Here is a 20,664-nt window from a genome sequence, read left to right on the forward strand (position 1 = left end):
TCATCTTTGACGACCGATATTACCACCAGCTCAGGGGTACTGCGATGGGCAGTTCTTGTGTGCCGTCGTACGCAAATCTGCTCATGGGCTGGTGGGAAGCCAACTATATCGGATCAAAGAGGATGGATAAATGGCAAGATATGATAGTCGTATGGCTAAGGTTCATAGACATACAAAAAATCTGCAGCACTCGTCGATTTGTAGCAAATATAGTGTGGATTTATTCCATAAAAAACAGCAAGAGAATGCGACGTTTCGACCGCTCCCGGTCTTTTTCAAGCAATACAATGAATACAAAAACATGTGTCTTATATAGTGCCTAATAAATTGGGTAAACCCTCCCCCAGGTAAATCCATTCATTATCATTAGTGCATAGTAGGGATACATCACCATATATATAGTCATTAACAAACAACTTTCTTGTGCAATATACCATATATTCTGTTACCTCTCCTGCAGGGATAATGTCCACGGGGTCTAATTCCCTCTCCTCAAGTTCTTCTTAGAACAAATTTTATTCAGCGTCCCGGAGTTTACAATGCGCATGCGTCCCCTTCGATCATCAGCCAATGAAAAAAAGTTCTTCAGCTGACGTCACCAGTTGTCAATGGCGTGGAAGCAGATTTTGTTCCACGTCATTGTGGTGCATCCACCTTGTCCCTTATCAGTGACGTGGTTATCGTCACGGAGACGCGGTCAACCCATGTGACAAGCGCGTCACCTGACTCCTCCCTCTGTCACTATTCCATCGGTTCCCAGACATATCCCAGTGGGTGCGAGTCCCTCCTCCTTAGCTCAAAATACCTCCAATATTCCATCTAGGATAATTTCTCAGCAAAATGGATTCGAGAAACTCCATGTTCACTCATTATTCAATATGGTTCCTCCAGAGTAATTGCCGTGTTCCTTCAGCCATACACCCCTCTGAGGACACCATATCTCAAACAAACCGTCTCTTCAAGTAGGCAGCCTTGTCCCATCAATGTCACACGATGGGGCAAATGCCTTCTATTGGGATTTCTTCAGGTCGTAGTAAGTGTCGCAAGCGTCAGTCATATTTAGTGACAATGGCCCCCCGTGATACTACAAGTCCATTCATACATCAACCATATTCTTCATCTTAGAGGTAATAGAGCACGGATAGGACTCACCCCCCACTCTGGACACGCCCATTGACCATACATTCTGGGCAAACGGCTATATGACCTTGGGGACATCGACATTGGGAACTGCGAGACGGGGAAGGACCCCAGTAAGGACATCCCTAAGGAAAAATAAAGAATAAAAAATATTCGTGTTAGTGAACATATCAAATAATAATTGATAAATTAAAATCATCACAACCAAGTTGGGCACAATCTTAAGTTACACAAAATAATAAATATTAAATATTGGTCCAGTCTACATTTAAGAGGAGATACACAGAATCTCCTACAGGAAGACCCCCAGATTGAAATCTCTGTTTAGTCCCCTAGGTTCACGTGTGTCCACTTTATAAATCCATTTCAACTCCAATTGTTTAACCCCTTCACGACCGCAATCTGTATATATACGTGATAGCTGCACATACCCCGTGCAGCTACCACGTATATATACGTTCTGGCAGCTCTTTAATCCAAGCGCTGCAAAGCGCTTGGATTAAAGCTTCTGCCCCTGCCCTGTATGCTGTCACGGACAGCATACAGTGCAGTAATGCCGGCAAGGGACCAATCAGAGTGGCCCCTTGCCGACAATCGATCTGATTGGTTAGTCTGTGCAGACTAACCAATCGGATCGCGGCAGTGAAAAAATGCCGGTTTCAGGCTCTGATCTGCGCTCTGCAGATCAGAGCCTGAAATCAGTGTCCTCGTGCCCCCCCCCCCGATCCGTGCAGTCCCCCCCCCACCCCGATCCGTGCAGGCGCCACCCGATCTGTGCCGATCTGTCCAGCATCTCCATGTCCACAGTGCCCCTCCATCTGTGCCCCATCTTGTGTCCTCCAGTGCCCCCTCCTGCTGGCCGTGACAATTTCCAGCCCACCCCCCTCGGTCTGCCTCCCTGCTGTGTTTGATGGCGGCGGCTCCATTTCTGAACCGCCGCCATCATCAGAGTGTCAGCTCTATGCTGACACTCTGCTGTAACCCCAGAGATGCCGCGGCAGCGGCATCTATGGGGTTAATGGAGGGAGGGGGCTCCCTCTCTCCACCATCGGGGCTGCTGCGCTGCGATGGCAGCCCCGATAGTTGCCCTGGCAACCGGACGCTTTGCAAAAGCGTCCGCTGTTGCCACCTACAGGGCATCTGAATGTATTACACTTTGCAATGCAAGAGCATTGCAAAGTATAGTACAGCAATCAGCCCCACTGGATCTTCATGATCCAAGAGGGACTTGATAAAAAAAAATTAAATGTGAAAAAAAAATCAAAGTAAAAAATAAATAAATAAAAATGTAAAATAAAAAAAAATGCCTTTTTTCCCCAAAAAAATGAAAAATAAAAAACCGACACATATTAGGTATCACCGCGTCCGTAACGACCGTATCTATAAAGATATCACATGATAGACCCCGTCCGATAAACACCATTAAAAAAAAGTGTAACAAAAAGCAATTTTTGTCACCTTACATCACAAAAAGTGCAACAGCAAGCGATCAAAAAGGCGTATGACCCCCAAAATAGTACCAATCAAACCGTCACCTCGTCCTGCAAAAAATGATACCCTATTTAAGACAATCGCCCGAAAAATAAAAAAGCTATGGTTCTCAGACTATAGAGACACTAAAACATCATTTTTTTGGTTTTAGAAATGCTATTATTGTGTAAAACTAAAATAAATAAGAAAAAGTATACATATTAGGTATTGCCACGTCCGTAACGATCTTCTCTATAAAACTATCACATGACCTAACTCCTCAGATGAGCGCTGTAAAAATAAATAAATGAAAACTGTTCCAAAACAGCTAATTTTTGCGTCACCTTGCCCCATAAAGTGTGAATGATCAAAAAATCCTATGTACCCAAAAATGGTACCAATATAAACCTCAACACTTTCTGCAAAAAACGAGCCCCTGCACAAGACGATCGGCAGAAAAATAAAAAACATATGGCGTTCAGAAAACCAATCCAGCACAATCTGCCTTCCAAAAACCGTATGGCATTCCTTTCCTTCTGCGCCCTGCCGTGTGCCCGTACAGCAGTTTACGACCACATGTGGGGTGTTTATGTAAACCGCGGAATCAGGGTAATAAATATTGAGTTTTGTTTGGCTGTTAACCCTCAATGTGTTAAAGATTTTTTTTTTTTATAAAATGGAAAATCTGCCAAAAATGTGAAATTTAGAAATTTCATCTCCATTTTCCTTTAATTCTTGTGGAAAGCCTAAAGGGTTAACAAAGTTTGTAAAATCAGTTTTGAGTAACTTGAGGGGTGTAGTTTCTACAATGGGGTCATTTATGGGGGTTTCCACTATGTAGGCCCCACAAAGTGACTCCAGACCTGAACTGGTCCTTAAAAAGTGGGTTTTGGAAATTTTCTTAAAAATTGTAAGAATTGCTTCTAAACTTCTAAGCCTTCTAACGTCCTAAAAAAATAAAATGACATTTCCAAAATGATGCCAACATAAAGTAGACATATGGGGAATGTTAAGTAATAAATATTTTATTAGGTATGACTTTCTGTTTTAGAAGCAGAGAAATTGAAATTTGGAAAATTGAGAATTTTTCCACATTTTTGGTAAATTTGGGATTTTTTCATAAATAAAGGTGAAATATATTGACTCAAATATATGATTATCATGAAGTACAATGTGTCACGAGAAAACAATCTCAGAATGGTGTGGATAAGTAAAAGTGTTCCAAAGCTATTACCACATAAAGTGACGCTTGTCAGATTTGTAAATTTTGACCTGGACATTGGGGCATCAATGACCCTTGGTCATGAAAGGGTTAAGGAGGGTCTCCCAATCTCCTCCCCTCTGCAATGGTGAAATTCCATCTATAACTTGAAATCGGAGTTGTGACAGATTATGCCCCAATTTATTAAAATGATCTGGCACTGGGAGATCTAGAGCTTTCTTTCTGATCTTAGATTTGTGTTGTGTGATCCTCTTTTTTATCTCCTGTGTGGTCTCTCCCACATACAGGAGCCCACACGGACATTGAAGGGTGTAAATGACAAAGGATGAATTACAAGTATAGAATTGTTTGATTTTATATTTTTTTCCAGTATGCGGATGTGCAAATGTTTTTCCTTTTGTTTTTCCTTTTGTCATGTTATTACAATGACAACATCCAAAACAAGGATAACATCCTGTTTGTTTTTGTACATTTGGACCTCTCCGATACAAGAATAGAGGTGGATTTCTAAACTCTGGGGTGTCCGGAAACGCTTGTGTAAGTAGTGTCCAGTTCTTCCTGATCACCGCAGCCACCTGCCTGCTTACCATCGTATATCTGGAAACAAAGGGGATCCTATTTTGGGCACTTGATTTATCCATGTTTTTCTCAAGTAATTTCTCCCTTTTCATTTTATGAGCCCTATCTTGATGTTTGTTCGTCAGCTGCTTAGGGTATCCCCTATTTACAAATTTTTTATTCATCTCCCCCAACCTTATCCCCACTATTTCTTCATCACTGACAATTCTATGGACCCGTAAAAATGGACTGTACGGCAATGATTTTATCATGTCCCGGGGATGTGAGCTGTCATATTGTAGGATATTATTTTTGTCATGTATATGTCAGTGCCCAATTTTCCATCCTGGACACATACCAATGTGTCCAGGAATTGTAGCTCGGTCATGGAGCTGGCTCTCGTGAATTTTAAGGCGGGATGGATGTTGTTAAGATGCTCATTAAATGTATCCAATTCCAGTTCAGTGCCTGTCCATATACAGAAGATGTCGTCAATGTATCTCATCCAGCCCCTCACAAATTTGAAGGAGCTGGATGGATACACAAATTGATCCTCTACATATGACATATAAATATTAGCATATACCGGTGCTGCATTGGACCCCATCGCTGTCCTCCTGGTTTGTAAAAAGAATTGGTCCTTGAACTTAAAATAGTTACAGGTCAGTATGATCTCTAATAGCATCAGTATAAAGTTTATCATATCTGGTGTATATTCTGAGTCATTTAGAGCATGCCTGACTGCCTCCAAACCTTTATTATGTTCAATACTTGTACATAGACTGACCACGTCAAACGAGACCAGCCTATCTCCAGGTTCTATCTCCAATTCCTTCAATCTGCACAAAAAATGGGTGGTATCTTTAACAAGACAATGCTTTCGTTACATATGGTTGTAACACCCCATCCAAGAACATAGCTGGTCGTGATAGAACAGAGTTGATGCCGGACACAATCGGGCGTCCTGGCGGATCAACCCTGCTCTTATGTATCTTAGGTAGGGTGTACAGAACCGGGGTGACTGGATGTGTGACAATTAAATAGTCATGCAATGGACTATCAATGATATCCTCAGCGTACGCATCATCTACCAAAAGCTTGATCTTCCGAGAGATTTAAAACTTTGGGTCATGATCAATCGGACGGTAAACTGAGGTATCATTGAGCTGTCTTTTTATCTCACACTCATATTTCACAGTGTCCATAATGACAATTGCTCCGCCCTTGTCGGCTGGCTTGATGGTAATTTCATCTCTGTTACTCAATTCAGTTAGTATATTCTTCTCTATTTTTGTGAGGTTAGATCTGAACTTAACCTGTGACCATTCTCTTAGCTGCTGTATGTCTTTTTGTACTAGTGATATATATGCCTCAATGACATTGATGTTAGGCGGTGGTTGAAACTTACTTTTGAGTGAAAGGTTATATTTTTTAAGGGTCATGATATTATGTACACCTTCCCCTCAATTTTGGTGGTGTCACCCTCTTTCCCTGAAAAGAAGCCTTTGAGTCTTAGACGTCTAAAAAACGGTACAGATCCACCTCATACTCAAACCAGTCAATAAACATAGTGGGGCAGTAAGATAAACCCTTGTTCAACAATGTCAGTTCTGGCTCTGTGAAAGAAAATGATGAGATATTTACCACTAGACTGTCTATTTCGGTCTGTTCACAGTTTGATCTCTCACTTTGTCCATATGCCCTCTCTGGTTCTGGCCCATTGGTGGTTTTTGGGATCTGGTTATTGCAGTATTTCCTCCATCGTCTGTGTTTCGATCCTCCCCTCCTTTGCGGTCTCGTTTTCTTTGGTCGAGTCCTTGACCTAATTACCGCGGTCAAGGTATTGTGTATGGTCTTTCCAATTGGCTCATTTTGGATATAGTAGTGCTGCCGGACTTCTCTATATAAGGTTCATAGACAACATTTTTGTACTGTGGAGAGGGACAGAGGACTCCTTTGCGGAATTCATGGAGATAATTAACAACAATGACCTGGGCCTTAGGTTTACTTCTGAACACAATCATGATTCATTGCCATTCTTGGATGTGTTAATAAAAAGATGCCTAGGTAATAATATAATTACCTCTGTCTACCACAAAAAGACGGCAACCAACAGTCTGCTCCGCTGGGAAAGTGCCCACCCCTACGCCCTACGTAAGGGCATTCCCAAGGGTCAGTATCCCAGACTACGGCGAGTAGCCTATGAGGAAGCGTGCTTAGAGAATAGAGACACGCTCCTCATACCAAAGAAACAGAGGATGGGGCCAATAAAATCCCCAAATACTGCCCGAATTATTGGCACCTTTGATGATGCCCATCATGAGGTCAGGCAGGTGCTATCCAAGCACTGGGATATACTCAAAACAGACCCAGACCTGGAAGACATAATAGGACCCTATCCCCTAATAACATGTAGGAAGGGTAGAAGCCTAAGGGACAGACTGTTCAATAGCCACTACCAGCCCCCTCTGAACCCTGGAAACTGGCTGTCGAGGAGGCCCACTGGTACATTTAAATGTGGGAGATGTACAGCATGTAGTCAAGTATTGAAAACTAAGGTCTTTACGGGCTCATATACATGCAGAGAATGCACCATTCGTGATTATGTGAACTGCCTCACTATGGGTGTAGTGTTCTGGCACAGTGCTCCTGCCCCCTTGACTATGTGGGCAAAACAAAAAGAGAATTTAGGCGACGGATCAGAGACCACATAATGACATCCAAAATAAAAAAGATACATCAGTGGCACGACATATCAACCAGTACCATGGTGGAGATACCACCTGCCTTAAATTTATAGGCATCCAGGATGTCCCCAAACCAAGGAGGGGAGGAGACTGGGATAAAATGATCCTAAAGGCGGAAACAAGATGGATATACAAACTTAAATCAGTGACACCTAATGGTCTAAATGAGTACCTCTCGTTTAAGCCATTCCTGTAAAAACTCATATACACAGGAGTCAAGGTCATACATGTGTACAACTAATAAATCCAATAACCCACCCCTCCCCGGATGAATCTGCCTACCCACTAACCAACATATCGTCTCTATATATGGGAAGAGTGCACTATAGACAGCACTTGAAAACACATATACCCATATAATAGTATTAATGAGCATTGATGTAATGGAATGCCTATTTGCTATGTATACAGGACTCCAGGACTGTATAGAGTCCCTATGTCTTGACTAGCACCGATAGCAAATCCAATATTAACCCTATGGAACTATGATACTATGGTAACACGATACATGTAGTATGTTTACTAGCCATATATTAAAACTCCCTTTCCCTAGTCCTAAGCAACTGCCTTACAGCATTCAGGACAGATAGGGTTAATGTAATCTGGTTTTCTTGTCAGTCAGTGCAAATGTCATTTTCTTTCCTTGAACCTAAGCCGAGCTATTAATGATAGCAACTAATCACGCCCACGTAGTAAAGCGAGCCCGGACTTGTAACAAGGCGGAACCTCATGACGTTTGTCTCCATCTGGACCTGGCATGTAATCGCGGGGTGAGTAATCAACGCGCAGCGCACACACAGGACCCATTGGTCAATCAAATTGTGGTAGGAACGGCGCGCGTTTGCAGCCTAGGTGGGCAAAGGGGCCCAAATTCCTTTTAGGGGGGCATTTTTAGACATTTGGATCCCAGACTTCTTCTTACGGTTTCAGGCCCCTAAAATGCCAGGGCAGTATAAATACCCCACATGTGACCCCATTTTGGAAAGAAGACACCCCAAGGTATTCAATGAGGGGCATGGCGAGTTCATAGAAATTTTTTTTTTGGGCACAAGTTAGCGGAAATTTATTTATTTATTTATTTTCTCACAAAGTCTCCCTTTCCGCTAACTTGGGACAAAAATGTCAATCTTTCATGGACTCAATATGCCCCTCAGCAAATACCTTGGGGTGTCTTATTTCCGAAATGGGGTCACATGTGGGGTATTTATACTGCCCTGGCTTTTTAGGGGCCCTAAAGTGTGAGAAGAAGTCTGGAATATAAATGTCTAAAAAATGTTACGCATTTGGATTCCGTGAGGGGTATGGTGAGTTCATGTATGATTTTTTTTTTTGACACAAGTTAGTGGAATATGAGACTTTGTAAGAAAAAATAAAATAAAAATTATTTCCGCTAACTTGGGCCCAAAAAAAATTCTGAATGGAGCCTTACAGGGGGGGCGATCAATGACAGGGGGGGTGATCAATGACAGGGGGGTGATCAGGGAGTGTATATGGGGTGATCACCCCCCTGTCACTGATAACCCCTCTGTCATTGATCAGCCCTCTGAAAGGCTCCATTCAGACGTCCATATGTTTTTTACGGATCCACGGATACATAGATCGGAACCGCAAAACACATACAGATGTCTGAATGGAGCCTTACATGGGGGTGATCAATGACAGGGGGGTGATCAGGGAGTGTATATGGGGTGATCACCCCCCTGTCATTGATCACCCCCCTGTAAGGCTCCATTTAGATGTCCGTGTGTTTTGCGGATCCGATCCATAGATGCGTGGATCCGTAAAACACATACGGACATCTGAATGGAGCCTGACGGGGGGTGATCAATGACAGGGGGGTGATCAGGAAGTCTATATGGGTGATCACTCCCTTGTCATTGATCACCCCCTGTAAGGCTCCATTCAGACGTCCGTGTGTTTTGCGGATCCGATCCATAGATGCGTGGATCCGTAAAACACATACGGACATCTGAATGGAGCCTTACAGGGGGGTGATCAATGACATGGGGCGATCAGGGAGTGTATATGGGGTGATCACCCCCCTGTCACTGATCACCCCCCTTTAAGGCTCCATTCGGACGTCCGTATGTGTTTTGCAGATCCGATCCATGTATCCGTGGATCCGTAAAAATCATACGGACGTCTGAATGGAGCCTTACATGGGGGTGATCAATGACAGGGGGGTGATCAGGGAGTGTATATGGGGTGATCACCCCCCTGTCATTGATCACCCCCCTGTAAGGCTCCATTCAGACGTCCGTATGCGTTTTGCGGATCCGATCAATGGATGCGTGGATCCGTAAAACACATGCAGACGTCTGAATGGAGCCTTACAGGGGGGTGATCATCCCATATAGACTCCTTGATCACCCCCCTGTAAGGCTCCATTCAGACGTCCGTATGCGTTTTACGGATCCGATCCATGGATGCGTGGATCCGTAAAACACATACGGGCATCTGAATGGAGCCTGACAGGGGGGTGATCAATGACAGGGGGGTGATCAGGAAGTCTATATGGGTGATCACTCCCTTGTCATTGATCACCCCCCTGTAAGGCTCCATTCAGACGTCCGTGTGTTTTGCGGATCCGATCCATAGATGCGTGGATCCGTAAAACACATACGGACGTCTGAATGAGCCTTACAGGGGGCTGATCAATGACAGGGGGGTGATCAATGACAGGGGGTGATCAGGAAGTCTATATGGGTGATCACCCCCCAGTCATTGATCACCCCCCTGTAAGGCTCCATTCAGACGTCCGTATGTGTTTTGCGGATCCGATCCATGTATCCGTGGATCCGTAAAAATCATACGGACGTTTGAATGGAGCCTTACAGGGGGTTGATCAATGACGGAGGTGATCAGGGAGTCTATATGGGTAATCACTCCTCTGTCATTGATCACCCCCCTGTAAGGCTCCATTCAGACGTCCGCATGTGTTTTGCGAATCCGATCCATGTATCTGTAAAAATCATACGGACGTCTGAATGGAGCCTTACAGGGGGGTGATCAATGACAGGGGGGTGATCAATGACAGGGAAGTGATCAGGAAGTCTATATGCGTGATCACCCCCTTGTCATTGATCACCCCCCTGTAAGGCTCCATTCAGACGTCCGTATGCGTTTTGCGGATCCGATTCATGTATCCGTGGATCCGTAAAAATCATACGGACGTCTGAATGGAGCCTTACAGGGGGGTGATCAATGACAGGGGGGGGTGATCAGGGAGTCTATATGGGCTGATCAGTGGTTTATAAAGGGTTAATAAGTGACAGGGGGGGTGTAGTGTAGTGTAGTGGTGTTTGGTGCTACTTTACAGAGCTACCTGTGTCCTCTGGTGGTCGATCCAAACAAAAGGGACCACCAGAGGACCAGGTAGCAGGTATATTAGACGCTGTTATCAAAACAGCGTCTAATATACCTGTTAGGGGTTAAAAAAATCACATCTCCAGCCTGCCAGCGAGCGATCGCCTCTGGCAGGCTGGAGATCCACTCGCTTACCTTCCGTTCCTGTGAGCGCGCGCGCCTGTGTGCGCGCGTTCACAGGAAATCTCGGCTCGCGCGAGATGACGCCTATTGGTGTTAGCGTAGCCTGGGAGAGCCGCCGCGATGACGCCTTTCGGCGTTAGCGCGGCGGCAAGTGGTTAATAAATATATTGAAGAAAATAAGGTCCAATACTGACCCCTGAAGTACCCCAATAGTGAGAGTTACCCAATCTGAGTGTGTACTGACGTAAACCACCCTCTGTTTTCTGATTACTGAGCCAGTTACTTTTCCACATACAGAAATTTTCTCCAAGTTCAGGTATTCTCATACTATCCTTTTATTTGGTACAGTAGCAAATGCTTTGATACTATGACATCCATTTATTTGCCAGGGTCAAGTCTAGAACTTACCTGCTCTTAGAAGCTGATTAAATTAGTTTGACATGACCGAACACTCCCTGTCAGTATAGAGTCCTTAATTATCAGAAATAAGGGTCTGGCTATGACATTACTTAACCCCTTAGTGACCACCCATACGTGTTTTTACGGTGGTTACTAAGGGGCCTTGGGCTGGAGCGCCACCTTTTTACAGCGGCCCTTCAGCCCAAGTTAGCACTTAAATCAAGCGCTGGAGCTCTCTGTCCGAAGCTATCGGAGGTAGCTGAGGGCTCGGGGCAGAGATCAGAGACTGCGACAAGCGGTCTCTGATCATGTGATCGCCGTGATACACTGTATCACGGCGATAACTGAAAGTTATTACTCCCTCTTCGCGTGTAAGAGCAGTGATCGGGTCCCCTAGCTTCCCCATAATGATAACTGAAAGTTATTACTCCCTCTTCGCGTGTAAGAGCAGTGATCGGGTCCCCTAGCTTCCCTCACCCCCACCCCCCTGCCCACATGAAAGATGGCGCAGGTGGCTGGCGCATTCGCACACTGTAAGCCGGCCGCCGACTCCCCTACACCAGGTTCTCTTTCCTCAGGAGAGGAGCGAGATTAATAATGATGGTCTGGCAGCACCCTGATTGGGGCAATATAGCCCCCAATACATTTAAATAAAGGGCAGGAGCCCCCCCCCCCCCCAGTGTAAAAATAAAATTAAAATACAAAATGGCTAAACACAGCCAGGGCATGGGCTGTGTTTCTCTCTCCCCTCAGTGTTCTGTGAGGGGAGAGAGAGATCAGACTTCTTTCCTGGCTGTGCAATTTACTGTTAAAAAATGAAAAATCAATTTATAAACTGTCTGTAACTGGCGGTCAGTGGGTGTCCGTAATTAGGCATCCGTCATTAGATGTCTATTAGTCAATTATTTTATTAGGGATCTTGTGTCTGTCTGATACTGGCGGTCAGTGGGTGTCCTTCAGTGGGTGTACTTCATTAGGCGTCCGTCATTAGACCTCTATTAGCCAATTTCTTTTTTTTTTTTTTTTAAACAATTTTTATTGTTTTTTCATATATATAAACAATAGGGTGACAATCACAGTACATCACTGAGAGTGTGTCTAAACCTCTGACGCAGCAGAGGAATGGAGCCAAAGAAAAACATCAAAAAGTACAAGCAATAGAGCGTACATGGAGGTCAATATATGTAGGAGTTACATATGTATGGTCAAACTTAAATTATCGCTCGAGTATAATGAAGCCTAAAAATTACTATCTGAAAGCTTCAGCTTAATATCAAAACATCGAACCCACAAAGAAAAGGCCTATAAACATAAAGAGGAAAGGCAGATCTGATAAGACTATGAAAAACCTCTATAACTCCTCCAAGCAGACCAAGTTGCAAGAAATTTCTTTCTTGTCCCTAGTTCCCAGTTAGACAATTCTTCCAGACGGTATTTGATCGACCCTAGATGTCCAATGGTCCAAGGAAGGGACTTCAGAAGTGCGCCACATGGTGGGAACCAGAAGGCGGGCAGCCGCGAGCAAAAATTTTAATAAACCATGACATTTATCATACCTAAATAGGCCTAAAGATAGCAGAGCAAGTTCAGGAGAACAGGGTGCGTTCGAGTCGCAGATGGTATTACAGGTTCGGAAGATTTGATTCCACCATAATGAAATATGGGAGCATTCCCACCATATGTGAAAGAAGGTGCCTTTTTCTGATTCGCACCGCCAACACCGATCTGAGGCGTCGGGGTAAAGGATAGAAATTTTGTCAGGGGTTTTGTACCATCTCGACAGGATTTTGTATCCGTTCTCCTGAACTCAAACACATCTAGAGACCTTATGAGGAGCGATGAGTAATGAATCGATCTCCTTCTCCGAGAATTGCTTATCTAGGTCCTTCTCCCAATAACCTATAAAGGAGGGTTTGACCTTAGTAGGTGGGTCAATAAGCTTTTTGTAGAGGAGAGAAATCAATTTGGGAGAGTATTTGACCGAAGAAAGTAAACTCTCAAACCAAGAGGTAGAGTGATCTTTGGGTAGGGAACGGGAGAGGTTAAGTAGTTCTTTTTTGAAATATTGAAGAGTGAGGAAATTGGGAGTGGTATCTAGAGCAGACATCAGGGCCGGCTCCGGAAGGACACACCCATCTTTATCTATTAAATCTGATATGGGAATGTTTGAGTCCCTGAGCTGGGAGGGAGTGGAGGATCTTATCACAGATGGAGCCAAGGAAAAAAGATCTTTGGTTTTAAGGAGGGCCGTCAAGGGGAGTTGGTCACTGTATTTGGACGAAAACCAGTTCCATACTTTAATCGATGAGCGAATCAAAGGATTGGGCATTCGAGGGAGTGGGGTAAGGGGTTTCCCTGACAGCAGAAGGGATCTAGGGGAGGAATCAAAATTACCAGTTTCCAAATAGACCCAAAATTTGTTAGGAGGGGAGCGAATCCAATCAATTATCCTACTTAGATGTATTGCCTTTAGATAAAGTTCAGGATTGGGTAAACCTATTCCATCGAACCGTTTAGATTTAGTGAGTGTCGCTATGGAAATTCTGGGTTTCCTCTTTTCCCATATAAAGCGGCTGATGAGGGTATTAAGTCTCCTAAGGAAAATTCGAGGTATCTCAATGGGGAGGACCTGAAAATGGTATGTAAGTCTAGGAAGAATTAGAGACATCACCATATTTTTCCGTCCAAACCAGGACAGGAAGTGGCCCTCGAGAGATTCCAATTGAGCGGTGATAGAATGCAGCAAGGGTGTATAATTCAGATTGAAAAGGTCAGGTAGGTGGGCATTTATTTTGATTCCTAGATAGGAGATAAGTTGAGTGGTCCAATTAAAAGGGGAGTCTGCCTGTAAATGTTTGATGGTGGTAGGGGGTAGACCCAAATGTAGGATCTGTGATTTGTGGGGATTGATTTTAAAGTTAGAGAGTGAACTAAAGGTGTCTAATATAGTGAGAATCTTAGGCATCGAAGTAAGGGGATTGGTTGTTAAAATCAATAAGTCATCTGCAAAAGCAGCTAGTTTACATTCGTGAAGGCCCACCTTTAGACCCCGAATCGAGTCTTCTTGTCTGAGGGCCTGTAAGAGGGTTTCCATAACTAAAGCAAAAATAAGGGGGGAAAGAGGACATCCCTGACGAGTTCCATTCCGAATTAGAAAGCAGTTGGACAATTGGTTATTTACTAGGACAGAGGCGGAGGCATTATTGTACATTGCAAAAATAGCTTGTATATAAGATTCTGGAAAATTGAATTTCCTTAAGGTGAGCCTGATAAAGGACCAGTCAATCCTATCAAATGCCTTTTCCGCGGCTGTACCTAGAAGAACCAATGGAAGTTTTTTGTTGGAGGCAAAAAAAAGGGCATTTAATACTTTGGTCGTATTGTCCTTTCCCTCTCTCCCTTTGATAAATCCAACTTGGTCGGGATGGACCAAGTCATGGAGAATAGACTGAATTCTAGTCGCCAGCATTTTAGCTAATAGCTTCAAGTCTATATTCAAGAGTGAAATAGGCCTGTAATTAGCGCAATTGGAGGGGTCTTTACCTTCTTTAGGTATAATCGTAATCACAGCCCTCATCATGTCGGATGAGAGAGGGACATTGGAAAGTGTTTGGTTATATACCCGAATAAGATAAGGAACTAAAGTGTCAGAGAAAGCCGAATAGTAGGCTGTTGGGAGACCGTAGGGACCAGGACATTTGTTTTTAGGGGAGGATTTCAAGGCAATAGAGAATTCTGTGCTAGTAAAAGGTTTTGAGATATCCAATTGTTGGGCCATGGTTAGGGAAGGCAAGTTAAGAGAGTCAAAAAATGATTTAGTATGAGTAGGCGAGCCAGAGGGAGGGGCTAAATTATAAAGGTCTTTATAGAAAAGCTTAAACTGTTCCGCAATGGACTCAGGGGAAATAAATTGGTGTCCTTGAGGAGACTTGATCAAAGTAACATATCTAGCGTTTTTCCTCTTCTTCAAACGATTAATCATAAATCTGGAGGCCTTATTGCCGTGGGCATAGAATTTATGTTGGGAAGAGAGGTAAATTTTGGCCGACTTTTTATTTAACAGGTTTTTGAGCTCTGATCTGAGGGTAGAAAGATCAGAAAGGTGTTGGGGATCCAGGGAATGTTTGTGAAGGTTCTCTAAAGTGTGAATACGGTCTAAAATTGAGGAAAAGTGCTGATCTGCGACCTTTTTCAAATGGGAACATTTACTTATGAAATGGCCACGAATGTAGGCTTTGTGTACATCCCATAAAGTGTGTGGGGATATATCAGGAGAGTCGTTCTCCCTAAAATAGTGTTCCAGCAGGGAGGTAAAGTGTGCAACATGTCTATCATCGCTCAATATGGATTCATTTAATCTCCAGCTAGAAGACTTACCAGATCCAGGCTGGGTGTGGAAGGAGCAAAACACTGGGGCATGGTCCGATATGGTGATGTCTCCAACTCTCGGGTATGAAGACGTAGTCAATACTACTGTAAGAATGACCTGGAGCAGAGTAAAAGGTATAATCAATTGTGGATGGATTCAAACATCTCCAAACGTCAACAAGACCCAATACATGCAATTTTCTCTTCCGTTTTTTGAGAAGTTTGATAGGGACAGAGGATTTTTTAGAGGAAGTGTCTGAAGGCGGGTGTAACGCCAAATTAAAACCACCAGCTAAAATAACTGTTCCCTCTCTAGTTTCTTTAAGGAGAGAATTTTGAGGAGCCAAGGGACCTGGTTATAATTTGGAGCATATATATTTACCAACGTAAACATTTTGTGGCCTATAAGACCTTTCAAAATAAGGAATCTCCCCTCAGTGTCCGCAGAATGTGAGGAGTATTGGAAAGGGGTGTTTCTTTTGAAGCCAATGCTGACACCCCTGGAGGCCGCCCCATCCGAGCCACTATGAAACCAGACGGGAAATCTGGAATGGGAAAGATCAGGGAACTTCCCTTGTTTGTAGTGTGTTTCCTGAAGAAAAATAACTGAACACTTTTCTCTCTACAAAAGGGAAAGAATCTGGGTCCTTTTAGAGGGGGATCTCAAGCCCTTCACGTTGAAGGAAGATAAAGTGAAATCTGTCATGGTGGTTTAAATGCGGGGGGGGGGGGGGAATGCGGAATAGTGGCAGCCTCCAGGGGGGCCAGGTATCTCATAGGGGCAAGTATATGACTCCCCAAGGAAAAAGACCATAATTTCAGGGTGTACCGTGTCACAATAAAACAAAAACATAACAGAAAGTAACTATCAAAACAAGGTCGCTCTAAGGCAACCAACTCAGATAACATTTGTGAATTGTATAGGCAGAAAAATACCTAAACAACGGAGTATTAGTATCAGGGGGGAAAAGGAGGAAGTATCCTCATATATAAGGACCTGCACGAGGACATCAATTAGAACAGATCTAGAGACCAGAGCATGTTAGGGTGAGGGAAAGGTAAGGGGGGGAGGAAGAGGGGAAAGGGAGTTAGGAGAACAGGGAAGTGAAGGTTATGGAATGAGAGAGGGTGGATATGAAAGTAGCGGAGGGAAGAAAATTAATGGTTAATAAGCTACATTAATGAAAAGACCATGCGATTTTCTTGGCGGTCAAGAGGCTGCTCCGTCTCTTCAGCCTCTGTTGTTTCGGAGTACCGACTTTCTCCCAAGGCGTCATCTTTGGGATATCTGGAAGAGATGCGATATTTGTCACAGAGTCCCAACTAGCGATATCCATTGGAGGAATGTACGTCGAGGAGAAGAAATCTTGTAGGTCTTCATGAGAAGAAATCCTGAAGGCTTTTCTGGAGAAGTTAAAGGCAATCCCGAAAAGAAAGGTCCATCTGTAAGGAATGCGCTTATCTCGGAGGAAGTCGGTGAGTGGCTTAAGGAATTTGCGCTTCTGGAGAGTGACCGGAGCTAGGTCTTGGAAGATAGAGATCTGGTTATTTTCAAAGGAAATATTCTTCATGGATCTTGCCGCTGTAAGAATCTTCTCTTTGTCCCCAAAGTTAAGAAAGCGACATATAATGTCTCTGGGGGGTTCGTTGCTTTTTGGTTTGGGTCTCAACGCTCTGTGAGCCCTTTCAATGACCATAGGAGAAAGATCGTCGCCATCTAGGATCGAGGTGACTATGGTTAGAATGGTAGGTACAATGTCCTCATTAGCCACCGTTTCCGGAACACCTCTGAAACGCAGGTTGTTCCTGCGGCCCCGGTTTTCTTGATCTTCCAAACTGACATATAGAGCATTGATGTGATTTTGGCACACCGATAAGGAGCGCGCCATAGCTGCACTGTGATCCAGCGACGCGGATTGAGTGGCTTCAAGAGCTTCCACTCTATGTCCCACATGGAGGATTTCCTGCGTCAGGCCGGCCAGCTCTTGCTGCAAGGGTATGAGCGCCTCAGCTAGCGCTTGTTTTATAAACGCTCTAGATACCGGGAGGTCTCCGGTTAGAGATGTATCTCCAGATTCACTTTCTCCTTCTGATTGGGCTTCTTCTCCTGCTGTGTGGCGCGCGGTCAGCCGTCGGCGCATCTTGGAGACGGTAGCTTCAGGGCCTGAGGTCTGTTTTTTAAGGTATTTAGCCATACCGGAGTTCGGGTTTGCGGCTTTAGGGATGGCCCCTTGGTCAGTGGGTCTTTGCCCTCCAATTTTAACCATGTTACTGGTCTCTAACGCTTAAGTAAGCTGGAATCTCGGCAGGTCAGTGTACGGAGCTCAGCGAGACACAGCCATGCAGTTCCGGCGCTGGCTCCGCCCCCCTCTATTAGCCAATTTTATTGGGGACCTTGTGTCCGTCTGTTACTGGCGGTCCATGGGTGTCCTTCAGTGGGCGTTTGATAAAGGCTGTGGATCAGCCGAAACGTCACAACCTGTTGCACGTCTGTTCACTTGGCGGTTCCCATTAAAGGGATTTTTTATATCGGACATGCTGCCTCCATCTTCTTTTTTGGGACCTGTCACGTAGGAGCCCTGATGAATCTTGGACTCCAGGTAGGCTGTTGCATACCGGATGACCTCAAGATCTGGTGAGTGCGATTCCATTACAATTTTTTGCTTCAGTGGGCGTCCGTCATTAGGCATTCCGTCATTAAAAATCTATTAGTCAATTTCATTAGGGACCGTGTGTCCGTCTGTTACTGGTGGTCAGTGGGTGTCCGTCAGTGGGCGTCTATTAGTTAATTAGGTGTCCTTCATTAGGCGTCCATCATTAGACGTCTATTAGATATGGTCAATTACTTTGATTAGGGACCCTGTGTCCATCTGTTACTGGCAGTTAGTAAGTGTCCGTCACTAGTCTATTAGGGATGTCAGTTATTTAAATTTCTTTCTGAGCTTTTTATTTTAAAAAAATGGCTCAGAGATTGCTCAGTGCTGAGCAGGCATATAAATTTCTCTGGTCTGACCACTCTGACACCACTTCAGAGGCGGAAATATTTTCAGATAGCGGGCACTCTAGTTCCACTTCCATCCCCAGACCCCATAGCCGTATGGTGTTAGAAGTCACCATCTCATCTCATTCTCAACCCAGCGGTACCATCCCTTCTACTATGTGGGTTCCTGCCACTTCAATTTCCCACCAAGTATCCCAAGCATCCCCTTATGATTTTTTCCATTTTTGTATGGACGATAAAGTACTTGAGTTAATTGTGCAGAAAACTGATCTGTACGCCACACGGTTTGCTGTACAAAAGCCCACATCTATCTATACAAGACGGTGGACCCCCATAAGTGTCCCTGAAATGAAAACATTATTGGGGCTTACCTTGGACATGGGCATTGTAAAAAAAAAACATCTGTCCGATCGTATTAGGCTGCAAGTACTGTCCACTCAACCCCTGTGTTTGCAGCAGTTATTTCCCGAAACCGCTATGAAGTCCCAATGCGGTTTATGCACTTTTTGGACAATTTACAAGCCCCCCCCCAGAACTGAACCAACCTACAAGCGCCTAAATAAATTGAGACCCCTTATTTCCCTCATTACAGATTTATTCTTAAAATTATATACCCCTGAAAAAAATCTATCTGTCGATGAATCCCTTTTTAGTTTTAAAAGTCGCCTTTCATTCCATCAGTTTATTCCCTCCAAGTGTGCCAGATGCCCTCCATTCTGAAAACACAGGGGCTTGTGGGACAGTGCGCATAAACAGGGTGGGATACCCACAACTGCTGGTGTCCAAGTGTTTGGAGAAAGGAGCATTCTTCGCTCTTGCAAGTGACCAGCTGCTTGCAGTGAAGTGGAAGGACAGGAAGGATGTCTACATGCTGACCACCATGCACGCAGACACAACTGTTAGGGAGAGGGGGGTTACTGAGGACAAACACAAACCGGTCTGTGTGGAGGACTACAATAAATTTATGGGAGGTGTAGACCTCTCGGACCAGGCGCTTCAACCCTACCTGGTGAACCTGTCTCTAGTTTGTCTGCTTTTATTTGTCTTTTAAATATTCTATTTTTTTCTTACAGTTTTTCAATGTTTCCTTGCTGCCCTCCTGTTTTAGTGATTTAAATGCTTTCTTTTTGTCATTTATTGCTTTCTTTACAATTCTGTTTGTCCACATTGGTTTGTTATTGTTACTTACCCTTTTATTCCCAAAAGGTATGTACCTCTCACAATTAGAGTCTAGGATACCTTTAAAAATATCCCATTTTTATTTTTATGTATTTTGAGTTTATGGTACATGGAAGCCTATGTACTGTGAAATATTAAGTGCAGCACACCCAAGCTTTTTGTAGTTGCATTTTTCACACTTAATATGCATTTTTGGGGTCATTGTTTTTTTTAGTTTTTTTTTCTCTGGGTCTGATTCCCTCCATGGGATTTTTTGTTGCACAGGTGTTTATACGCTGTCCTCGTAACTTAGGAGTGGTGAGTGAGTGATATGGGTGTGGCATGGTCAGGCAGGTGCCAGGACATCGAGCCCACACATTTACAAATTTTTATGCCTATAAACAGGTATAAAAGTATGAGTGAAAACTACTTCAGTCAGGGGCTGGAATAGTTTTCACTCCAAACGTACAGACTGCAAATCGCCAAACTCCTCTAGCATCTTATGGAGGAAACAAATTGTAGATGACCCCTATTGTTTTTTTTTTGTGGGGGGGGGGGGGTAAGTATGTGTTTTTTGTGCATGTTTTTTTTTGTAATAATACACTACATATATATTGCTTTAGATTGGAAGTCAGATTACAGAAGGCTACACCAGACTGTTAAAACACCTCCAAACAGCTACAATTGGCTATTGTATACAGCCATTTTTTTTAAGCATTATTTTGGTAAAACAAACCACACAACACAAACTATGGGTGTCAGCATACCTAATTGGCATTTCTGTATGGCAGATGTTGCCTGTTTATTCTATAATTATATTTTTTTGCTGTATTGTTTTCTTTTAATCACTATGTTAATATCTCTTGCATCTCTTTTCAGGTTCCCCCCAGTTATTGCTCTTTTGGATTTCCTCGTGAGTAATGTCTCTGTAGGGCTTGCTGTGTCACGGAGGATTACATTCCAGCTAGAAGTTCCAGGTGGTGGTTTAGCCACCGCAGGTGTCAGAGGCAACGCTGAAGTGCTGGTATCAGATCATGATCTAAAAGCTATTATCCCACTTGTAAAGGTATAGCAAAGTTCTTATTACATGCTGTGATGTGTCTAGTAAAAAT

General features: G+C 43.8%; 1 protein-coding gene across 1 annotated transcript in view; it reads left to right on the forward strand.

The window, feature by feature from the left end:
- The window catches only part of LOC122942090 (transmembrane protein 132A-like), a 1,044,148-nt gene that overhangs the window by 490,808 nt on the left and 532,676 nt on the right, over window positions 1–20,664 (forward strand). The window contains 1 exon segment of the mRNA XM_044299585.1: window positions 20,432–20,618. Within this exon segment, the coding sequence (XP_044155520.1) occupies window positions 20,432–20,618 (187 nt within the window).

Source organism: Bufo gargarizans, chromosome 6 (assembly GCF_014858855.1).
Source record: "Bufo gargarizans isolate SCDJY-AF-19 chromosome 6, ASM1485885v1, whole genome shotgun sequence".
In the NCBI taxonomy this organism is placed as follows: Eukaryota; Metazoa; Chordata; class Amphibia; order Anura; family Bufonidae; genus Bufo; species Bufo gargarizans.